Here is a 20913-nt window from a genome sequence, read left to right as displayed (position 1 = left end):
GCGTGTATAATTTTTATTGGGGAAAACCCTGGAGGGGAAAAAGTTTAAGAAACCCCACCACTACTGGTTTTCCACAATTGTGATTTGTAAAAAAATCTGGCATCTCTGTTTTAAAAGGATCAGATAGTAGGTGATGTAGTAGACCTTTCTGTGCCTGAGACTCTAGAGAGCTGCTGCCAGTCAGAGTAGAGTAGAAAAAACAGTAAAAAGTTGGGGACTACATGTGATTAAGCATCACAAATAGTTTCGCCGTCTGTAACCTTGTGTCTATTAATTTCATGTGTTTGCAGGTATCTTAAAGTTTTGTCAACATAACTGTCCTAGGTGGAAAGTATCAGGATTTGTGCTTACACAATAAAACAAACTTCTGTTTCTCTTCAGGAATGTGGATCCTCCCATCTGGTATGACACCGATGTAAAGCTGTTTGAAATTCAGCGAGTTTAAGGAATGAGAAGAGAGGGGAGATCTCACCTCCGTTGATATGAAAACACTGGAAACAAGGATCCTGCTGTGTGCTTCTTCATCACAGCTCTTCCTTCATTTCACTGCCTGCTGAGTGATCCAAAGGACAATCACTTGCATTTACTGACCTGCCACTTTAAATCTGAGACCCTCCCTAACAATCCTTTTCCCCAGCTCCCAGGGAACTTCGATGGAAGAATGTGCAAGGAAATGCAGCCCTTGGTGGTTATACTGAAAACCAAACAATAGCTATCAAGTCCTCCTTGGGTTTCTTGGTGCAGTTCTGAAGCTGAGTAGCTAAAGATGCAGTCTTTTCGCTTCTTAGTTGGATTCAGCCTTTCAGTTTAAAAGATACCGAATGTAAAGAGTTGTATAAACTGGACAAATGAAGGAAGTGCTACTATAGGAAGATGTTCTCCCCCACCCCAAAGAATGTATCTTAACGTCACTTCCTGTTCCTTGCTGCTGTCTAGCTTTACTGTACCTAGCCAGGGTGAGGTAGTAGTTTTTACTAGGTGGCTATGGGGTTCTATTTATTTCAGTAATTTTAGGTTAATCTTCTTAGTTGGGTCCTTTCTGTCCTGTCGTTAAAATGTGCTTTACTACTTTGTACTGTAGCATCCAAATTCCTCTTCCCTTGCCCTTCCTTCTTAGCTGTGCAGGCACTCCTTTTAATGGTAGGTGCATATCTAAGATGCATCACATTTTTTTAAAAAAAACTAACATCTGTGTTGCTAGAATTGCTGCTGGAAACGCTGTTCTAATGTGGGATTTGTGGCAAAAGGGTGAAAGGGGATGGACATGCTATTTTTCAGGGACTTAGATAAACTTTGTTGTGTTGGAATATAACAGGATAAACAGGCAGTAAGACTGCTAGAATGAAGTTTAATTCTTTAGGAAGCTGCATAGTATGGCTTCTATTCTGGGTTGATTAAATTACACTGTAATAAATAGTCAGAAAAATGAGTATTCCTCTCTAGCAGAGCTTGTGAGGGATTGTCAAAGGCTGATTGACAGAATGCATGTCTTGGGATGTGCCTTCGGGGAATTTGAAAGGTATTCTCACAGAAGAATGTGAATTTTCTATTTTTGGAATTTGAACTTGATGCTTACACCCTGATTAGCTGAAACAAGTTAATTAGTTTTGTTTCTTATGATGTAAGCCAACACCCCCCTTGCAAATATGGCCAGGGAATGACTGATCCATTTCTGGCTGATCACTGCTTGATTCAAAGGTTTTTCAGACTCTCCAGAAGGCTCTCCAAGGATTCATGGGCTGCCAGTTCGGGATCACATTTGAATAAGGCAACTCTTGCTCAGTATGGGTAGTTCCTGCTCACTACAGAAAATGGCAGATCACTTGACCCCTAAGAAGAAGTTCTGAGATTGGGAGGCCATGTAGGTGTTAATTTATTTTACAGATTGCCATTTTCAAATTTCCAGGTTGCTAAAAATTGGCAGCCCATAGAAAAGTTTGGTTGAGTATGCAAAATTTAGTACCAATGCAGTGTGCTTATTATGCTCAAGAACATACATTCTAGGTTACTTTATTATTGAACAAAATAGGCACATTCTAGATTTTATCTAGAGCTTATTCTAGATATTCAGAAGATGAGAATAGAGGCTGTTTGTCCTTGAAATTTTTGATGTCACCCTTTTCTCATTGGCAAAACTCATCTGTTCATTTCACTTGAAGTCTATATTTTTCCTGGAGTGTCTTTGATCTCTCAAATGTGATTTGGTAGTGCCAGGGTCTGGCTGATTGTACCACATTTGCTCTCTGTATCAGACACTGATCTGTATCTTTCCCTTAGATACACAAACACACACACACACTTTTGTGACCCTCTCATCTTTTTATTTTGTGTTAATGTGGTTTTTTCCTTATCTTGACTTTTGCATTCTTTGGTGTTGCAGGTCTGCTCTTGTTCCATGAAAAATCAAAATTGCACTGTAAACTTGCTTTACATATAGAGATAAAATGATCTGAAAACACTACAACTGGCTTTACTCTTATCACATGAGGTTTATGAGCTTGTTTGGTACTGTTTGATTTATGATGATCTGGCATCCTTTGCAACATGTACCTTTCCGTTAAAGGCATGGCTGCACAGGAGTTCCTGATTTGACACTTTACTGCTAAATGGAAGCAGCACCTGAAGAGAAATGATACAGAATTGTACAGAGCATTTGCACAGCTACTTGCATTTGCTAGCAGAAAGGCATAGGGTGGGTATGGCTGTACATGAATGCCTTATTTATTTAAGGATTCATAAGCTGCTTCCCAACAAGTGTTTCTGATGCGGTGTGCAACATATATATAAAAATTGTAAAAAATGAAATATACATGACAATCTAAAAAAGTCTTGAAAGCTTCAAATTACAAAATTCTGTATAGTATCCAACATAAAATGGCTGAGCCATTTTGGCTTTCTTCAAGGAAAGCTTTCTTTAAAAGATAAGTTTTCAATAGCCAACTAAAATAAAAAATGCTAGGTGTTTAAGTTCACTCGGAAGCTGATAAGCTTAAGCTATAACACTAAAGGCCTGGTTTCTTGTTGATGTCGGGTGTACCTCCGGGGCACACGGAACTCTTAACATTACCTGATCAGAAGAATGCAATTGCTGGGCAGGGATATATGGGACAAGGCAGTCTCTCAGGTAGCCTGGCCCCAAGTTGTATAGGGTTTTATATGCTAAAAGCAAAACCTTGAACTGAGCCAGGTGGCAGTCGGTGCAGTCAACAGCCTGGCTGCTGCATTCTGCACTAGCTTCAGCTTCTGGACTATGCTCAAAGTAAGCCCCACATAGTGTGTTGCAGCAATCTGATCTTGAGGATGCCACTACAGTGGCCAAGTTGTGGTCCAGGAATGGCTGCAGCTGTCTTAGCAGCCAAAGCTGGTAAGGAGGCACTCCTAGCCACTTAGGCTACTTGTGCCTCCAGTGACACATGGATCCAGGAACGCCCTAGGACTGCATATCTGTTCCTTGAGAGGGAGTGCAACCCTGTTGAGAGCGTGTAACAGACCTATTTGTCAGACAAGGGAACCATTTGCTCACAAGGCCTCCATCTTGCCAGGGGTTAAACTTTATTTGCCCTCATCCAGCCCCCCCCCCCAACCAGCATACAGGTTTTTAGGATTAACGTGTGCAGAATGACAGCATCTACAAAGCAATATGGAAGCCAAAGGAACTGACATGAATTTGAAAATTGTTCTGACAAGAACGGGAGTTTACTATTTTCAGAATCTGAATGGGATGTTTAGACTTTGATTAGCTGATGCAATGAATTGATTTGAACTTAGCTGTGATAGAATAGGTTTAGCCCCCCTGTGTGTATTCCACACTGCCCCACTTCACCATACAGAGTTCTTTGTTGCAAGATCTCTAATCCTTTCCCTGATTCTTCATTTAATAAAGAACTAGCCTTTCGTAAGTTCCTTTGATGGGATCCTGTGCTTCAGCCTGTGAAGAATGGGGTAATAATTAACTTTTAAGAGTGCTAATTTATCCAGCTCTTATTTCTTCTGACAGTTTCTATTGACATAAGGCTGAGTAAAATTAGCAGAGATGCAAAGTCCAAACTCCTAAGACTTTTTGCCCTGTTTGAGTGAAATAGTCTCAGCACTGTTAGATGGAAGTTCCTTGGAATGGGAGCCTGCTTAAGCCTTGTGCACCCTATTTCGTCTTGCAGAACTCTTTGTAAAAAGGAAGCCAAGTCCCAGATCTTAACCAATAGCGCTAGGGAGTGATTTATTTTGCAGGAGAGCAATAAAACAAGAAGTGTTTACACTTCCATCTATTAGCCTTCAGCAACAAGACGGATTTAGATAGTGCTAAAAGATGAATTGATCGCAAAGCTGGGCACAGCTTTTAATCCTTTATATAATCAATCACCAGACTGAGTCAAGACTATTATAATTAAGAGGCAGCTTTTCATTGTGTTCCACTTGTTTTGCTATGTCCTGAACACAGGTGAAATGATGACAGCACATGCAATAAACTCTGAACATTTAGCTATATTATCTGCTTAATGATGCTGGGGGCTTTTCAAGGTTCACCACAGTTCTTTCCTTATTGTTGCAGATCAAATGCTTTCAGTCTCAAAACTCTATATTGTACCTCTTAAATCTATTTGTTCCCTATTTAGTATGTTTTCAGGTATTGTGTGTACCAGATAAATAATGAAAACAGAATTAGACTATTGGTCTATACTAACTTATAAAATGTGTAGTTGCATCCTGAACACCTCATGGAATAAAGCAAAGTATATGTGTCCTTGGGAGGTTTAATAAACAAGGTTGTCCTGTGGGAATGGGAGCAAGTATTGGGGTAGTATGATACCCTAAAGGTGCTTAGTTGGCTTCATAAGGAGGAACTTTGCCCCTCTCCACACCCTCTAAAGTAAAGCCCACAGCTCAGCACGAACGGATCCCAGAAGTAAAGTTGTGCTCTTTCCCTCAAATAGCTACCCTGAAAATAACATCAGAAAACTGATGTGGATGGGACTGATGTTCCTGTTACTTTTCTGCTTGATACCAGGGCAGTGATTCAGTCTTCCTGAGTGTTACTACTTGTGCTACATGTCTATAGAGGCAACATGAAGAATGAAGCTCCAGGAGCGTGCCTGAAACAGGCATGCCTTATGCCAGACACGCATGCTAGTCAGACATGATTTGATAGCTGTTTAGACATGGATGGGTGTTAACATTTGAGCATTTACTTACCATGCCCTTTTAAAAAAATGTGAGTAATGTCCCTGACTTAAGGAGATCCACTTCGCTGTCTCTGTAGAATAACCAATGCACCTCAAAGGACTGACATATTCATGGAGGGTTCTTGCTTTTACCCAAGGGTTTGTTGCACCCAGCTCAGTTTCCACACCTTCCAACACGTGTTTCTAGTCAATGTTTGTTTAACATTGTCATTAGAGACTATATTGTAATTAGACTATAATGTACACAGAGTGATTCAGTCCTATAATAAGCTGCTATGGGGTGTGCATACTTCCACTGTTTACCAACAAGGTTAAATTTGCTTTTTCCCCCTCCAGTATAGTAAAATGTTCAAAATGTGACCCTCTTAGAATAGTTTTGCCCTATAAAAGCATTGGTTCCCATGATAATAGTTAAGTTCTCAGTGTATGAAGACTTCAATATAGTTCAGGTGGACCGGTATACCTCCAGAAGATCACCGACAGAATGCATTCTGTAGAACACACCCAAGGGAAGCCCAAAATTGACGATAGCAAACCAGGTGGAGTAGCCATAAAATGATTTCTCTAATCCATTCTCAAACACTGGATGTGCTCCAAATGATGGCAGAATCCACAACTGAAAAGGGATGTGAAAAGAGCAGAAATCAGAGAATGTTTGTCAATCTTAGCTCAGTTGGGATGTGTTTGGTTTGCTACACAGGATCAATCACTGTAATTTTTGCCTTTAATTTAGGTCCCCTCTTCCTATTTCCCCCTTTTCAATGACTTGAAAATCATAATGACCTTGGTTCCTTGTGCTAATGTCATCTCATGCACCCACTGCGGCCAGTGCAATTCCATGTGCAAAGATCCATCAAACTACTTGTTTTCTGACCCCATCCCATATTAAGAATAAGCACATTTCTCTCTTGTTGAAGCTGCACCACAGATTATCCTTGTGGCGTCATTCTGGCCTATCCCTAGCCTATTTCTTTGAAAACCTACAGCTCAGGTTAACAGACCACATAGCTCGGGACAAGTCTCAATACACAAGCTGTTGAGAGCTGCTTGTCTGGCAGGGAAGTTGGGTCAACTCCAGTAGTTACTAACACATTTGACAGCCCAACTCTGCAAAGGTGGTAACAGCACCTTTGCTGGCTATATGCCATGCATCCAATTAGCAAGCAAGGAGCGCTCAGGCTCTTCAGTACAATCCATACCTTAGTTTCCTATATGCACTGAAATCAAGTACTTACTATGATGTTACACATGATCAAAAAGCTGGAGATCTCCTTCAGAGCTTTCCTTTTCCAATTCAAATGGCTGTAGGTCTGAATGTAGGTCTGTGAAACTTTCCGGATTTCTTGTCTTATCTCTAAGTTGTAAACTTTTGGAGAAGTATTTTCACATGTCTCTTTTTCATTCTTCTCTGCCTTTTTGTTGGCAGTGGATGAGGCAGGCTCTTGGCAGGCATAGGATGCAATCATGTGTTCACTGGGTGGGCTCTGGGCTGAGAGAAAACCTTTCATGGAATGTGCAGCGTGGCTGGGGCCTTCATCCACCAGCAGTGGCTGCCTATGGAGCCCCTCAATAATGAAGATATTCTGGGTGATGTGTTGCATGATGAGGCTCACTGAATAGGCTAGGATGATGCTATTTAACAAATCCGTTGGGTTTGTGGCCACAATGGCTACAATGGAAAAGTAAGAGATGCCAATCTGGCCTAAGGCTGCTCCCATTAGCAATATCACATCAAGACTCCGTGTTGGGTTTTTCAGTGTATCCAGCTCCCTCTCTTCTAGGCCATGGATGATGGTTCCAACCAAGGCCCCAACTGTCATCACAGGCAACAAAAAGATGTAGTAGGAATAATAGAGGATGAACGTTTGTTGACTAGGGGAGGAACTGGTGGCTTGGATCTGATACACCATGAAAATACAGATACCAATGATTATTGCCGAGATGCCAAGCAGTGGCCCAAAAATTACCCCGTGGAGTTTGAATCTGGGCTTGGTACAAGAGATATGGTGCTGAGCAATGCGCCGGCCCACATTCTTCCACATGACATAGAGCATGGAGCAGCAGATCAGGCAGTATTCTGTGTTGAAGGGGTATAGCAAAATATAGCCTTTCTGGAAGACCTTGCAGGCTGTTGTGTTTGAGCACTTGCAGGAGCCTGTCCCATTGCCTAGAAGAGGAGGGAGAGAAGGCAGGAGGATCTTATTAGAATGAACAAAGGCTGCTATGAATTTTCCAGATTAAAAGATTCCAGAATCTTCTGCTGATACTCAGTCTGAATTGTGGAGTTTCTCTCTAACAGATCAATATTGGCACTTGTTTGGAAGGCACATGAGTCTGTTCCTGTTCATGACTCCTCATGAATTTTGCCTGATAATAGCTCTGGGTGTTTTCTATTTTTCTCCCTGTTTAATAGTGACATTTTAAGTTCTCAGGAAAGGCAGACAATGGTCATGCCCACATGGCTTCCCCAAAGTATCATGGGAAATGTCATTTACCCAATGCAGAGCTACAGCTCCCAGCATCTTAACAAACTACAGTTCTCGGGATTCTTTGGGGGAAGAAATGCACTTTCAATATATGGTGTACATGTGACCCCAGTAATCCAATGAGTGGACCACATTATGCCACATTATGAGGAAGCTGGACAGATCTGGAGCCCTCAACCATGGTACTACTTTTGGACTGCTGTGGTTCCTTTCTCCTGCTCACTGAGGTACAGGGCTAGAAGTCTAAATCCTACAATACATTTGGGGGAGAAGGCGTCAGAATAATTGGTCTTCTACTCATGATGTAGGTATACAAAAAACAAGACCGCCAGAATAGTTTAGCATCTGGAAAACATTTGTATTGCTGTTGCATTCATGTCCTGCTTGTGGCTTCCTATATGCCACTGTGAAAACAGGATGCTGGACTAGATGGACCTTTGGTCTGATCCATCAGGGCTCTTCTAAAACAACAAAATCCTTTGCAATTGGCTGAAGTACAGATAGATTTCATAACCTAGTGTAGCATCTTGTTAGGTATCTTCATAGTTGCAACTGGTTTGTGTGGAAACGTGCACAGCTTTGTACTCGCCTCGCATGTTCCCATTTTACTTGTGTACCTTCCTTTAAAAAAAAAAAGATGTTACTGAATAATGAACCTTGCTTTTGGATCCCCTGCCCATTTTTAAAAAAATGGAGATAAAGAATGAATCTTACCTTCAACTCCCTGCGCAGAATGGTTTAGTTCTGATTCAATTTCCCTGTGAACTGAGTCATCGGTCACAGCTAAGAGCCACAACAGGAGGTTAGTGGCCAAGGTCAGCATTAGCCCACATCTGTCAAAGAAGAGACACATTTTTTTAGTCTCTGCCATAGGTCTTTGTTAATAAAGTTGTATTATACCTGTTCTTACAGTATTGGTTTTCAGTTCTCTTGGTCGAAGATATAATGCAGATGCACTATGAAAGTCAACTCAACATGTTGGCAACTGAACTGGGGACTATGAAAGGTCAACAATGTATGAGTTAAGGAGCCACATCATACTTAGGCTGTATGAATAACTCACCCCAATTTTGTGATCCTGTTCCGATTGTGGTGTTTGCTATAGTGGCAGAGATCAGCACCCTGGGCGTGTCCTCTTTCATTAAGGAACAAGGTTCCTAGAACAAACTTTGAATAAAAAAAATGGGATGGGGGGAACTAGGTAGGCTTTCCATTGGTCTTTTAATTCTGTTTTGATTTGCTCATTCTCTTCTGTACCAAGATGTTAACATAGCTGGTAAAAATAACAAGCATTTGCAAGCATGTAAATACATGGCTGGCCATCCCCTGACTTTTTAAACCCTAAGAGAGGCTGCTGCAGTGCTCAGCATCAGCCTGGCATGCCCATGCTGACCCAGGCACTGGCATCAGCTCTGTTTGGTGCTGTCTTCATCATACACTGCTCTTGGGGGCCCTGGGCTTCAGCCCTGAGGTCCACCTAGCAGCATCTCTGACCCTGCTTCAAGGTAAAGAAACTCACCTAAGGGGAGATGAAGGCAAAGGTGTTCCCAGTCCTGGCAGAACATCTTCCTTACTAGTCCCAGAATCTGTGGTGGGAAACTGATCTTCTGTGTACCATTCTTGGACAGAAGAAGACCTGCCCACTCTCCCTGGCCTTTGTCTGTCCCAACATAAGCTAGGCTTTGTAAGTGTTTGCTTGGTATAGGTACAAAGCCTCAACATCATCTTAGAGCGAGCACAGGGATGTGTGTTTTGTGCACTTCTACGGTCATCAGCATGACCCTATCCTGGGATTCTGTTTCTTGGTCACAAATAGACTTCTTATCTCTGCCTTTTTTCCATGCGCTCAACCCCATGGGAGGTTAGGCATGTGGCCCGACCAAGGACAAAGTGCTGGAGGCAATATGCCTCTGAATGCTGGTTGCTGGGAATCGCAACTGGGAAGAATGCTATTGCACAGGTCCTGCTTGCAGACTTCCCACAGGCTTCTGGTTGGCCAGTGTGAGAACAAAATGCTAGACTAGAGAGGTCTTGGGCCTCATCCATCACGGCTCTTCTTACGTTCTTAAGGACATGGGGTATGAAAAAAATTATTAAATTAAATTAAGCAACTTAAACTCGTTAATGCCAGTTTGTTGAAATATACTGTCCATAACATTTCAATATGTACAGTTCAATGTATCTGTGCTAGATCCTACATAGGAAAAGTCTGCTGGATCAGGCCATAGGCCCATCTAGTCCACACCTGTTCTCACAGAGGGCAACCAGATGCTCATGAGAAGCCAGCAGCAGGACATGAGTGCAACAGCGCTCTCCCTGCTTGTGATTCTCAGCAACTGGTATTCAGAGGCATATTCTGACAGTGAAGGTAGAACACAGTCATCATGGCTAGCAGTTGCTGTTAGCCTTATCTTCCATGAATTAGTCTAATCCTCTTTTAAAATTATCCAAGTTGGTAGTCATCATCACTACTCTTGTGGGTGCAAATTCCATAGCTTAGCTATGCATTGTGTGAAGAAGCATTTTGATTTGGGGATCTGGTGGCCCTCTGAGATGCTGTTGGACTCCCAACTTCCATCATCCTTGACCATTGGCCATGCTGGCTCTTGGGGCTAATGCGAGTTGGAACAATAACATCTGGAGGGCCACAGGTCCTGTTCTTCTGATTATAAAAGATAAAATGTGGCACATTGCCCCTTACGGTTGGTAAGGGTTTAATGCTGCTTCTGTTTTCCTACCTGGTGAAGTTGTGCTGAACCTGGGTACAGTCCTTCGCATGACACCATATAAAGTAAGTCTGAAATTGATGTAGAGAGTAAGATTAGTGTGATGTTCAGCTTCAGAACAGTTTTGTGCAAATGCAGAAGGTGTTTTGAAATGGCCATAGGTCAACATGTTGTTTGTATTCTTGATCAAGTGATGAATCTGTTTTCTAGCCAACTCTTATCCCAGAAGCAAAAGTACACTTCTCAGCATGTATCAGTTATGGATTAAGAGGAGTGGGCCACTTGTTCTGTGTTTGGCTATAGATACTTGAATGTAACCTCTACTATGAAAATTTGCTTTTTTGCTATGCATTTGGATACCTCTTTAGATAACATAACCAAATTTTGCATGATGGTTCCTGAATCTTTCAAAATGGCACTGTTTTCAATCACTGATTTCAAAATGGCACTGTTTTTTAGAATTCCTGAGCAGCACCATGTACAAGGTTGCTGGTGCTTCATATAGCATGCCAGTTTTGAAGGACGTGTGTGTAGGTGGTGGTGACCTTGTTTTTTCCCCTCAAGTGTTGTAACTTGGTTGCTGAATTGGGAGGAACAGTGGCGCCTGCTGTCTGTCCTCCTCAAATACTTTGTCTCCAAGTCTCTCATGTTGGGAGTCTTGCTTGCTGTAGCAAATAGGAACTGTACGGCTAAGGGAAGAACTAGTAGATTGGCTCTAGCTCCATGGTCAGGGCCGGCTCCAGGCATGAGGGGGCCCTTGGGCATCAGCTTGCCCTGGCCCCCCGGTGGGTGGGTGTGCACATGCGTGCGGCCCCCCTACCTGTTTAGTCTTTACCATTGCCCTTAATGAAGATGTGGCCGCGGTTTCCCTAAGGGGAATGAAGCCTCTGCCAGCATCTTTGTTGATGGCACACGTGCGTGCTACATGCACACATCTCTGCCATCAACTAAGATGGCGGCAGCGGCTTCAGTACCTTAGGGAAAGTGCGGCCGCCATCTTCATTAAGGGCAATGCTAAAAAGCCAGCTGACAGGTAAGTGGGGGGGCGTGGGGGGCACAGATCGTGGAAGGGGAGCAGAGGGCCCCTCAGGGGCTCCTGTAGCTCTGGGGCCCTCGGGCCAGTGCCCAACCTGGCCGCCCTTTAGAACCAGCCCTGTCCATGGTAGAGCATCATATGCAGAAGCTCCCAGGTTTGATCCCTGACATCTCCAGGTTAGGGCTGGGAGAGACTCCTGACTGAAACCCTGGACAGCCACTGCCAGTCAGAGTAGACAACACTGAGCTAGATGGACCAATGATCTGACTCAGTATAAGGCAGCTTCCCGTGTAAGCTGTACCTGTTTTTTCTCCTGCAAATGTAAAGGTATGGGACAAATCTCAGGAAGCTAGTAAACCCTGTGTGTGTGTAAGAGAGAGAGAACTCCTATTTAGAATGGCAACATATTATAATTATATCTCTATTATAATGTGAGTGTGTATATATAATAAAGTGATCTTTGAACGACTCTTTTGTTAGTAGGAGATCTCCTCTCCCTAATCCCTTTTCTTTCTACACCGTGTAGATAAGAGGCCAGGCTGTAGCAAAAGCAGGATCTAATACCTGAATGCAGATGAAGAGAATTCCTAAGGATGGGAACAAAATGTCCACTTGGGATTTACACTGAATATGGATAATATCATACCCAATCCGGATCACATGCAGAAGGACACTGCAAACGCCAAACAGTATCAGAGATCCTGTATGAACACACAGACCAACCATATTTTGTTAAAAGCAAGCTGCTGCTGCTGCTAATAACAATAACAATAACCATAACACCAGGGATGGGAACATTTTCAGCCCAAGGGCCATATTCCCTTCTGAGCAATCTTCCAAGGGCTACATCCCAATGGTGAGTGGGGCCAGATGCGAAAATGGGTGGAGCAATTAATGTCAATATTACCTTTGGTGTACAATAGGCTATTTTTTACTTACACACACACACACACACACACAGGGTGAGAGAGAGAGAGAGAGAGAGAGAGAGAGAGACTCACACCCGCCCTCTCGCACCCGCCACTATCTTCCATCCAGGCAAGCAAGAGTCATCTGAGTTCAAGGACACAGCCTGGGGAATGTTCCAAGGGCCAGATAGAGAGGCTTTGCGTGCATTTGGCCCCCAGGCCTGATATTCCCCACCTCTGCTATTCAGCAATGGAGTCTTTAGAAAACCAAGCACAATGCAAAAGGAAATGCACCAATAAAGTTTGTGAAAGTCCCAGAATTTATAGTTCTTACCCAGTTGTGGCTGGTTCTTTTTCTTTATCTTTACTTTTTATTATGTTGTCTAAAAATAATGAGTCATCCCTTCTCAAACTACCATAGCCCACAGCTAAATTTTCCCCCAAGACAGAACACCACCCGCCTAAGAAAATAGGTATTGATGCCTATTAACTAGGTAGGAAGGCACCATAAGGAGGCGGCTTGGATCTGGTATGTAAAGTACTCTAGGATTGGCCCATTGCGAGGAAGCTACATGTGGAGGCAGAACTTACCTTTAACCCACACTGGCCCCGCGTGGGCATCCCGATACAAGATAGCATGTGGCTTCCGCCTAGTGAACAGTAAATAGCATGCTATCCAGACTAACGCCAGGATCTTGAGGATGGACAGGAAAATCCAGACGTCTTTCAGGGTAATGACCACCTTGTTAAAAATCATGCTGCAGATGAAAGCACAGCCTAGAAACACCACGTTCATGGCCAGCAATCCCGAGAAGAGCTGCCCTGCCTTCTGGGCCTGCTTGTCCCTGCGCAACAGTGAAGAACAATGGCGGTGTAGCCAGGATTTCTCATAGTTGATCTTCCAGCCCTCTGGTTGTGGGGGAGCAGGCTGATTTCCTCCAGCTTCCTGGCGATGGTGTCTCTGGCACACTGCCTCTTGGAGATCCATGGCCGAGTGACTGTTGTGCTGGGCTGTCTGATGGGAAGGAGAATTTGCTTTCAGTCCTCCTATGGTATGAAACAAAGTTGGATCACTGAGGGAGGGCATGGGGGTAGGACCACGACATGGTTGTTGGACTAGATGCAGCCAACCATCTTGACTCCAAAGGGAAACAAAAAGTACAGGTGGGATGAGTTTGGGGTGCTTCACATGAAGCTGCCCAACACTGAGTTAAACCACTGATCAGTCTAACTCAGTACTGCCTACACCAGGGGTGGGAAACTGATTTGAGCCCAGAGCTGCATTTCTTCCAGGAGCCATGTGCCAATGGTGGGCAGCAGGCCCAGAGGCAGAAGTGAGTGGAGCAACAGGTGAGATTCTTTGGTTTCTGTACACACTCAAGGCCCTACACATCTCTGTATCCTCCATCCTGTCAAGCAAGAGGCATTATCAGAGCTCAAGGACACGTTCCAGCCGGGAAAAAGCGCTCAAGGAAGGTGCAAACCAGGATCAGTGGCGGTCGTGGCTAGGAAAGGGATTTGGCTTGGGGAGAGTCTCAAGGACCAAACAGACAGGCTTGAAGGGCCACATTTGCCCCCTAGGACTGAGGTTCCTTACTCTTGGTCATCTACACTGACTGACTGGCAGCATTTCTCCAAGGTCTTTCCCAGCCCTACCTGGAGATGCCAGAGATTTATGGGATCGTCTGCATGCAAAGCACTTGTACGGAATCAAACTTGTGGTGTGGGAGTACCTATGCTTTGGAATTCCCTGCCGATTGACATCAGGCAGGCACATTCACTGTACCCTTTGATGCCTGCTAGAAACATTTTTGTTCAGGCAAAATCTAGACATGCAGAAGTCAACATGCATTTTAATTTGCTTTTAGCTTATTGTAGTTTTCAACTATATTTTATTTCTGTTTCAATTGTCTTTTATGGATAATTTTAAAGATTGCTTTGTTTCTTCTTAGAAGCTCTATGTACAATCAAATAGCATATAAATTTTGTTCAATAAAATAAATAAAAATAAAGCATGTGTTCTACCAAAGAGGTCAGAGGAGGATGTCCCAGGGCTTAATCGGAATTGGGTTTAGCACTCTAAAATTCCCACACCTGTTTATATACCACAGCAGACCATGTGAAGAAATAATAAAGTGCTCTGAACATATACAAAGCAATTTCCCTTTACCTATAACCACCACATGTCTATGATTGAGTAGGAAGGCTGTCCTAGTGAGAGAACATGGATTTCCTGCTATTGCTTTGGCTTTTTCTTGTTTAAATACCAGTGAGCTTCCATGATAGCACTGTACAGAATTCAACATTCTCTCTGTGCAAGTTGAAGTGGGAAATGTTTTGAAGCTGCTCCACATCCCATCAGTATAGTTCATGTGGAGACGTGGAAGCCGAAGTTTAAAATCAAACCTGCCAGTGACGCCACTACTCATATCTGTCAAACTATTACTTTTATCTGCTATTAGTCAAGTTCTCCTCCCCATATTCCTTCTCTTAAACATCCCCAAGGGTTATTTACCCTAAATAATATTAAGATTTCTAACCAGACATGATACTGGCAATTTTACAAAGGATAAACACATTTTGCAAGAGCTGGATTGCTAGAACAAAGTTCCTTGCAAGAGATCTTCAAGTTCAGTCAGATGTCTTGGAAGAGCTCCAGTCATTTTCAAGATAATTAAGATTTGTAGTCAGAGTCAGTGTGGATATGAACTTGAATTTAGTTTTGGGGTCAGACTATGATATTACAAAACATTGATGCTAAATGTGATTAGTCCAGGCCCAACTGAGAGATCCCTGGAGCACTGATTTACCGCTTATAGGGTCAGTTGAAGTTTGCCTGAGGATGTGGATAGGATGCTTGCAGAGGTAAGGCTGACTACATGCCTTCTTGATCCCTGCCCATGAGGCTGGTAAAATCTAGTAGGAGGGAACTGATGGGTTCAAGGAATACTTTGCTATAGGAAGACATTATGACCACCACCTTTAAAGAGGTGGCAATGTGGCCCCAATTGAAGGGGTCTCTCTTCATCCAGAGGTTTTGGAAAGCTGCTGTCCCATCTCTATTATTCCCTTTTCGGGAAAGGTGATTGAGAGGATGATGGCTGGCCAGATGCAAGTATGCCTGAAGGAAGCAGATAATCTGGATCCATTCAGTCTGGTTTCAGGCCAAGTTTTAGCAATGAAAGAGCCTTTGTTGCTCTGTTAGTTTTCCTTGAGTTCTCAGCAACTTCATATCTATCTATCTCTCTATCTATCTATCTATCTCTCTTCCCCCACCCAGAGCCAGTATGGTGTAGTGGTTAAGGTGTTGGACTATGATCTGGAAGACCAGGGTTCGAATCCCCACATAGCCATGAAGCTCAGTGGGTGACCTTGGGCCAGTCACTGCCTCTCTGCCTCATGAAAACCCTAGTCATAGGATCGCCATAAGTTGGAATCGAGTTGAAGGCAGTACATTTACATTTATATCCCACCCTTCCTTTTGACACCATTAATCGTGGTATCATTCTGAAACAACTCAGAGGTGGGAACTGGAAGCAGTAGTTCCATTCCTACCTGCAGGGTTGCTGCCAGAAAGTACTACTAGGAGATTTGCTCAGCTCTGTGGCTTTTGAGTTGTGGGGTCCTGCAAGAGTCCATTCTGCCACCTATGCTATTTAACTTCTATATGAAACTGTTGGGAGCCGTCGTCTGGGGATTTAGAACATGGTGTCATCAGTATGCTGATGACATGGAGCTTCTATCTCTCAATTTCATCTGAATCAGGAGAGGCAGTAAGTCCTGATAAGGCAGAGGTGCTGTGAATGGGCAGTTACCATGTCTGAGAATTAGATGGATGACCTGTTCTGGGTGGGAATGCACTTCCACTTGAAGGATCAAGACGTTTGTAGCCTGGGAGCACTCTTGAATGTTATTTGTGTTATCCTTTTAGAAATTCAGAAATTGAAAACAGGACTAGATAAATTTGGCCCCCATAATCTGCTGTCTGCTATGTATGTGGCTGTCTAGCAAGGTACAAGCATGGTTGCAAGGGCTGACCGAAGGAGCAATGAAGGAGCAAATTCTCCTCAAGAAATGGAACTGGCAATCAATGATTCCTATTGATGCAATATTTTGGAGCAGGCTAGAGACCTTCTGGCACCTCAACCTTTCCATCTCTCAACATGTTCCTGTTGTTGTTTGTTTTAGTTTTCTCTTTGATCTTCCCTTCATTCCACTCTCCCCTCCCCTTTCTCCCTTTTTGTTAGATTGTTGTGGCAGATCTAAAAGTAGCATGGAAAAAAAAGATCCTAGTTTTATGTTACTGCAAAAACTAAATAACAGCGCAATTTTATGTATGCCTACTCAGAAGTCCCACTGAGTTCACTGGGGCTGACTCCTAGGTAAGGGAGCAGAGGATTGCAGCTTGTCATTGAAGCCTGAAAGCCAATATAGGAATGGAGCAGGGATATGCCCAAAAAGTGAAAAGCATGATTTGTGAGTTCACCAGATTCAAAATCAGAACTAATAAAAAGTAAAAATTGGTTAATTACAAATGTAATTGTACATTTTTGCAGCTAAAAATTAATCTCAATGGCAAAACATTTCAATACCCTTGGACATTGAAGTTTTTAATTTGTTTGTCATGAAACTGACTTCATGTCTTTCCCCCCCAGCTTAATATGTTCCATTGTGTGTCATCTTAAAACAAACTCGAGGACCAACTCAAGGATAAATTATATAATTTAGTTTTATTTCAATATAATAGCTGTTTAAAATATTTGTTAATGGAAACTTAAAAAATAAATTTTGCATTAATTATTTTTAGTATTTCTCCTTTTGTTAGTAACTCTCAACTTCTTGCTTAGGAAGTTTTCAGTTATTATAGTTTTCATTGAGGAAAAATCCCTGCCACCCTGTGTTCAAAGTTTTCCTTCTAACAAGTATACCGCACTTTTTGTTTTGTTTAAGCCAAAGCTGCAACAAATGATATTGCACAATTAAATAAATGGAAACATAAATATATATCTAAAAGGAAGATATGTCACAGTTAAGTCCTCATTTTTTAAAAAGAAATCCGGCATTGGTTACCAAATTGGCTTCCTTGAGAGTTCTGCTTAATGTGAGCAAATGACACAGAAAACAGAGCAACCCTCGGGGTATTACTGCCACTGAACAGAAAATAAAGTTAGAAAAATCCCATCCAAGATGTATGTCATTAATATTTGCTGGAGATTCAAGCAGTTAAGAATAGTCCAAAAGATAATGGGAAAGGTTTTCAACAATTGAGGCTCTGCATATATAAGGTTTAGAAAGCCTTATCATATACAATCAACAATAAGTCTTACACAATTGGCCTTCAACATTTTCTGCCCAGGTTCCATCTTTCCAACATTTTAATTTTTTTAATGTTCATCTTAGAGTGATCAGAGGAAAGGCCGACATAAGACATTTTGCAGCCTGAGGCAAAAATGGTGCTCTCCTCCCATATTCCATATGCAGAAGCTGGTCATGCTGGTAGTTGAATCTTACGCAGCGCTGGCAATGGAACAGTGTCCACTACCACACTTGAGAACAACAAGCTAGCTAATGTGATTCAGGGCCTCTTGGTGCACACAGCTCTGTCCTCCACACCTCAAGACTGCTCCCCAGTATCTGCTGCCTGACGTGGCTGCTTAATTCTGCCTAATAACAGGGCTGGCCCTGATCAGAGGTACAACGGAAGGCAGCAGTAATTCAATAGCTTTTAAGAGTTGTGCAGAAGAAATGAGATTTTTTTTTTGCACATGCAGCTTTTTTTGTAATATGTTTTTATTTTTGAATTGTCATAAATACCAAACAAATAAAAAGAATACCCCCCCAACTGCTGAAGTATACAATTTCAAACCACTACAAGTACGGCTAAGGTAAGTAAAGTAAGTAACTTCCACTGCTCATCCAACCTCTTCCAAGGTGCACCATTGATGGATTTCTGTTAAATCTATGGGGCCTCTTAGATCCAAATATTTGAAGCTGAAAGAGTTAAATTGACATCTCCAACTACAGAGGAAGAATTAAAGTTTATCCTATAGCCAAAGAAAACCTTGCAACATTTCCAAGGGTTGTCTGTGTAATGTAACATAGTCCATAAGTGGACACCAAGCTGCGGAGAAATCCGGTAGCTTAGTCTTTCCTTTCACTACCTTTAATACAACACTCAGTTTTTCTGACATGGTGATACTCCATAGCCTGCTTGTCCATGCATCGCATGTTAGCCAGAGGATGGAAATTTGCGGATAGTCTTATCTCAATTCTTTCTGCAAAAAGCATGAAAGAAATCAAAGGCTTATACATTAAGTCTTCATTTGCTCCCTCCCATATGTTAAGGAGAGCCAATTATGGAGTAGAGATTACATTCTGATTTGTGATAACATTAATTTATGTAAAAAACAATGACCTGAATGATGCAATTTTGGGACAATCAACACATATATGCATATATAAACCTTTACTCCCACAGCCCCTCCAGCAATTATATCCTTTAGAACCAGTAATATGTGCCAGATGCAAAGGCGAGAGATAGATGCTACTTTCCTTATCCTTATGTAGGAAGTTGCAGCTACATAACTGCTAACGGTAAGGGAGTTCTACCCTCTGTGAAATCTGGTTTCTTCTTGGCTTTCTGTTTCTTTTAAACAAATGCCAAATCCTCAAAAACAAATTAAAATGGTGATAATGCAAGCTACCTTAGATCAAGGCACAACTAACTCACTTGTGTTCCAACCCACCAGTTGAAAAAAGCCAGTGTCTTTGAACATAGGCAGTTTTGGTGTTACAGCTTCCCCCCTACACACACACAATGTGGCAGTCATCATCGTATGAAAGTGGAAAAGTATGAAGCTACCCTTCCTTTCGATATTGTTGCATGACTCCTGAATGGAAACTTGGGTGCTGGTACTGTTTGTAAGATCCTCTCATAAGTATATAGTGCTGTAAACCCATCCTATACCATCAGGCTCAAATCCAGGCTGAGGCGGGTGTCTCCAGTGTCACCTCTTCACATATTTACAGTTGCCATAAACCCTTATTTTGTCACAGTGACGACTAGATATCCCCAGATTGTCCCTATGTGCTTAACGAGCAAATCTGGGCACACGGTTTTTAGGATTAATCTATCCTAATCAGAATTATATTTCAAAACGGCTATGTAGAATAAATCCATCTTCTTGTCATCAAGCTCCCTGAACCACAGCTCCTTTGTGATCCCTGTCCAGCCCTAAGAGACCAAGCAAAAATCCCCAGCAAAGGGGAAGGTGCAGAAAGTGCAATTCAAGGAACATCACCTCGTGCTTCTTACCTCAGCCCTGATCACAGGCAGCTTCAGCAGGAAAACTGAAAGGATGAGAGACTGGCTGTCCTACATCTTCCAGGGAAACACAACTACAAACATGTAATTAAAAAAACCAAACACATGCCTCCTTAAGGACTGAGAAGTCTTTTCTTCTCAGAAAGACTGAGAAGTAATCACAGGCAAGCAGAGCTGCCAATAAAAAGTGTGGTTTGCATTGATTCCCCCCCCCTGTTTACTTTGGGGATAGTCTTGTCATCATATTAATTACCAGGCTGAGAGGTTCATTAGCCCTGGAGAGTCCAGCCAATAGGAATCAACTGCCCTCTTATGCACCTGCCTGGTCGGCTCATGTCAACAGTTTTCGTCTGCAGCACAGGATGTGCTGAGTGCAAAACCACAAAGCTCGATGACTAACGCTGCAGAGGCTGCAATTTGAGAGGAATCCAGGGACCTAGAAACGGGCCTGTTCTTGGCTAACTGGATTGACTAAAAAAAATGTTATGATCTGCTACACCTGAGTCAGGCCAATGTTGCTGTTGTTATAATCATTTGGACAATTTATATACCACTCTGAATACCGCTTACCATGAAAACCCTATTCATAGGGTTGCCATAGTCGGAATCTACTTGAAGGCAGTCCATCATCTTGCTGACTGGGAAAGATGAAAGTTGGAGTCCAAAAACAGCTGGAGGTCTCCATGTTCCCCATCCTTGACTTATCTCAACACATGGTCTGGCTGATGTGGGAACAGACCTTGTTTCAGCACTTGTACATGTGCAGAGACAGTTTGTACCTGTGTTCTATGTAATGTGTGAACAAACCCATCATTGGTTCTGTGATGGCCCAAAAGTCTTCAGGATACCACACAAGCCATTACCTTTTTTGCCCACATAATGCTGTGGCTAGACTATTGATAGGGACAGACTACTGCCAGAGCATAATACCAGTCCTTAAAAACTTGCACTCGCTGCCCATATTTTACCAGAACCGTTTCAAGGTTCTTGTATTAATTTACAAGGTATCTAAAGTAGTGCTAAGTCACTTGTTTAGTTAGTACAAGGATTTCTGCTTGTACACTGGAACTTCCCCCTCTCCCCTCATGCCCCCCTAATATGTTCTGGTTTCCTCCCAACCCTCTGGAGCAGATTTGGGGAGGGCATGGAGCATGTGTGGAGGAAGAATGGGGGGGAGTTTTGCAGAAACATAAATCCTTGCACTAACAGAATGAGCGCATTAGATATTGTCTAAGGCCCTGAACAACTTGGGT

At 42.6% G+C, this 20913-nt stretch overlaps 2 protein-coding genes across 3 annotated transcripts in view; one reads left to right on the top strand and one right to left on the bottom strand.

Annotated features, from left to right (window-relative positions):
* The window catches only part of HID1 (HID1 domain containing), a 60369-nt gene extending 55635 nt beyond the window's left edge, over positions 1 to 4734 (top strand). The window contains exon 19 of the mRNA XM_061616111.1: positions 382 to 4734. Within this exon, the coding sequence (XP_061472095.1) occupies positions 382 to 445 (64 nt within the window). The 3' untranslated portion in view covers positions 446 to 4734. The remainder of the gene's footprint in view (positions 1 to 381) is intronic.
* Positions 4088 to 19703, bottom strand: OTOP3 (otopetrin 3). Of its 2 annotated transcripts, none has more exons than XM_061616113.1 (7): positions 19652 to 19703; positions 12928 to 13351; positions 11993 to 12129; positions 10405 to 10463; positions 8381 to 8499; positions 6416 to 7347; positions 4088 to 5796 (listed from the first exon to the last, which is right to left on the bottom strand). In XM_061616113.1, the coding sequence occupies exons 2-7, from the start codon at positions 13322 to 13324 to the stop codon at positions 5626 to 5628; spliced, it is 1815 nt and encodes a 604-aa protein (XP_061472097.1). In that variant the 5' UTR covers positions 13325 to 13351; positions 19652 to 19703; the 3' UTR covers positions 4088 to 5625. The 2 variants fall into 2 exon arrangements, with proteins under 2 accessions (XP_061472097.1, XP_061472096.1); XM_061616112.1 differs by having other exon boundaries at positions 12928 to 13383; positions 19652 to 19699.
* Positions 19704 to 20913: the final 1210 nt, after the last annotated feature.

This window comes from Rhineura floridana, chromosome 3 (assembly GCF_030035675.1).
Source record: "Rhineura floridana isolate rRhiFlo1 chromosome 3, rRhiFlo1.hap2, whole genome shotgun sequence".
Classification (NCBI taxonomy): Eukaryota; Metazoa; Chordata; class Lepidosauria; order Squamata; family Rhineuridae; genus Rhineura; species Rhineura floridana.
Note: the sequence above shows the minus strand (reverse complement) of the source record. Positions and strands in the feature narration are given on the sequence as shown.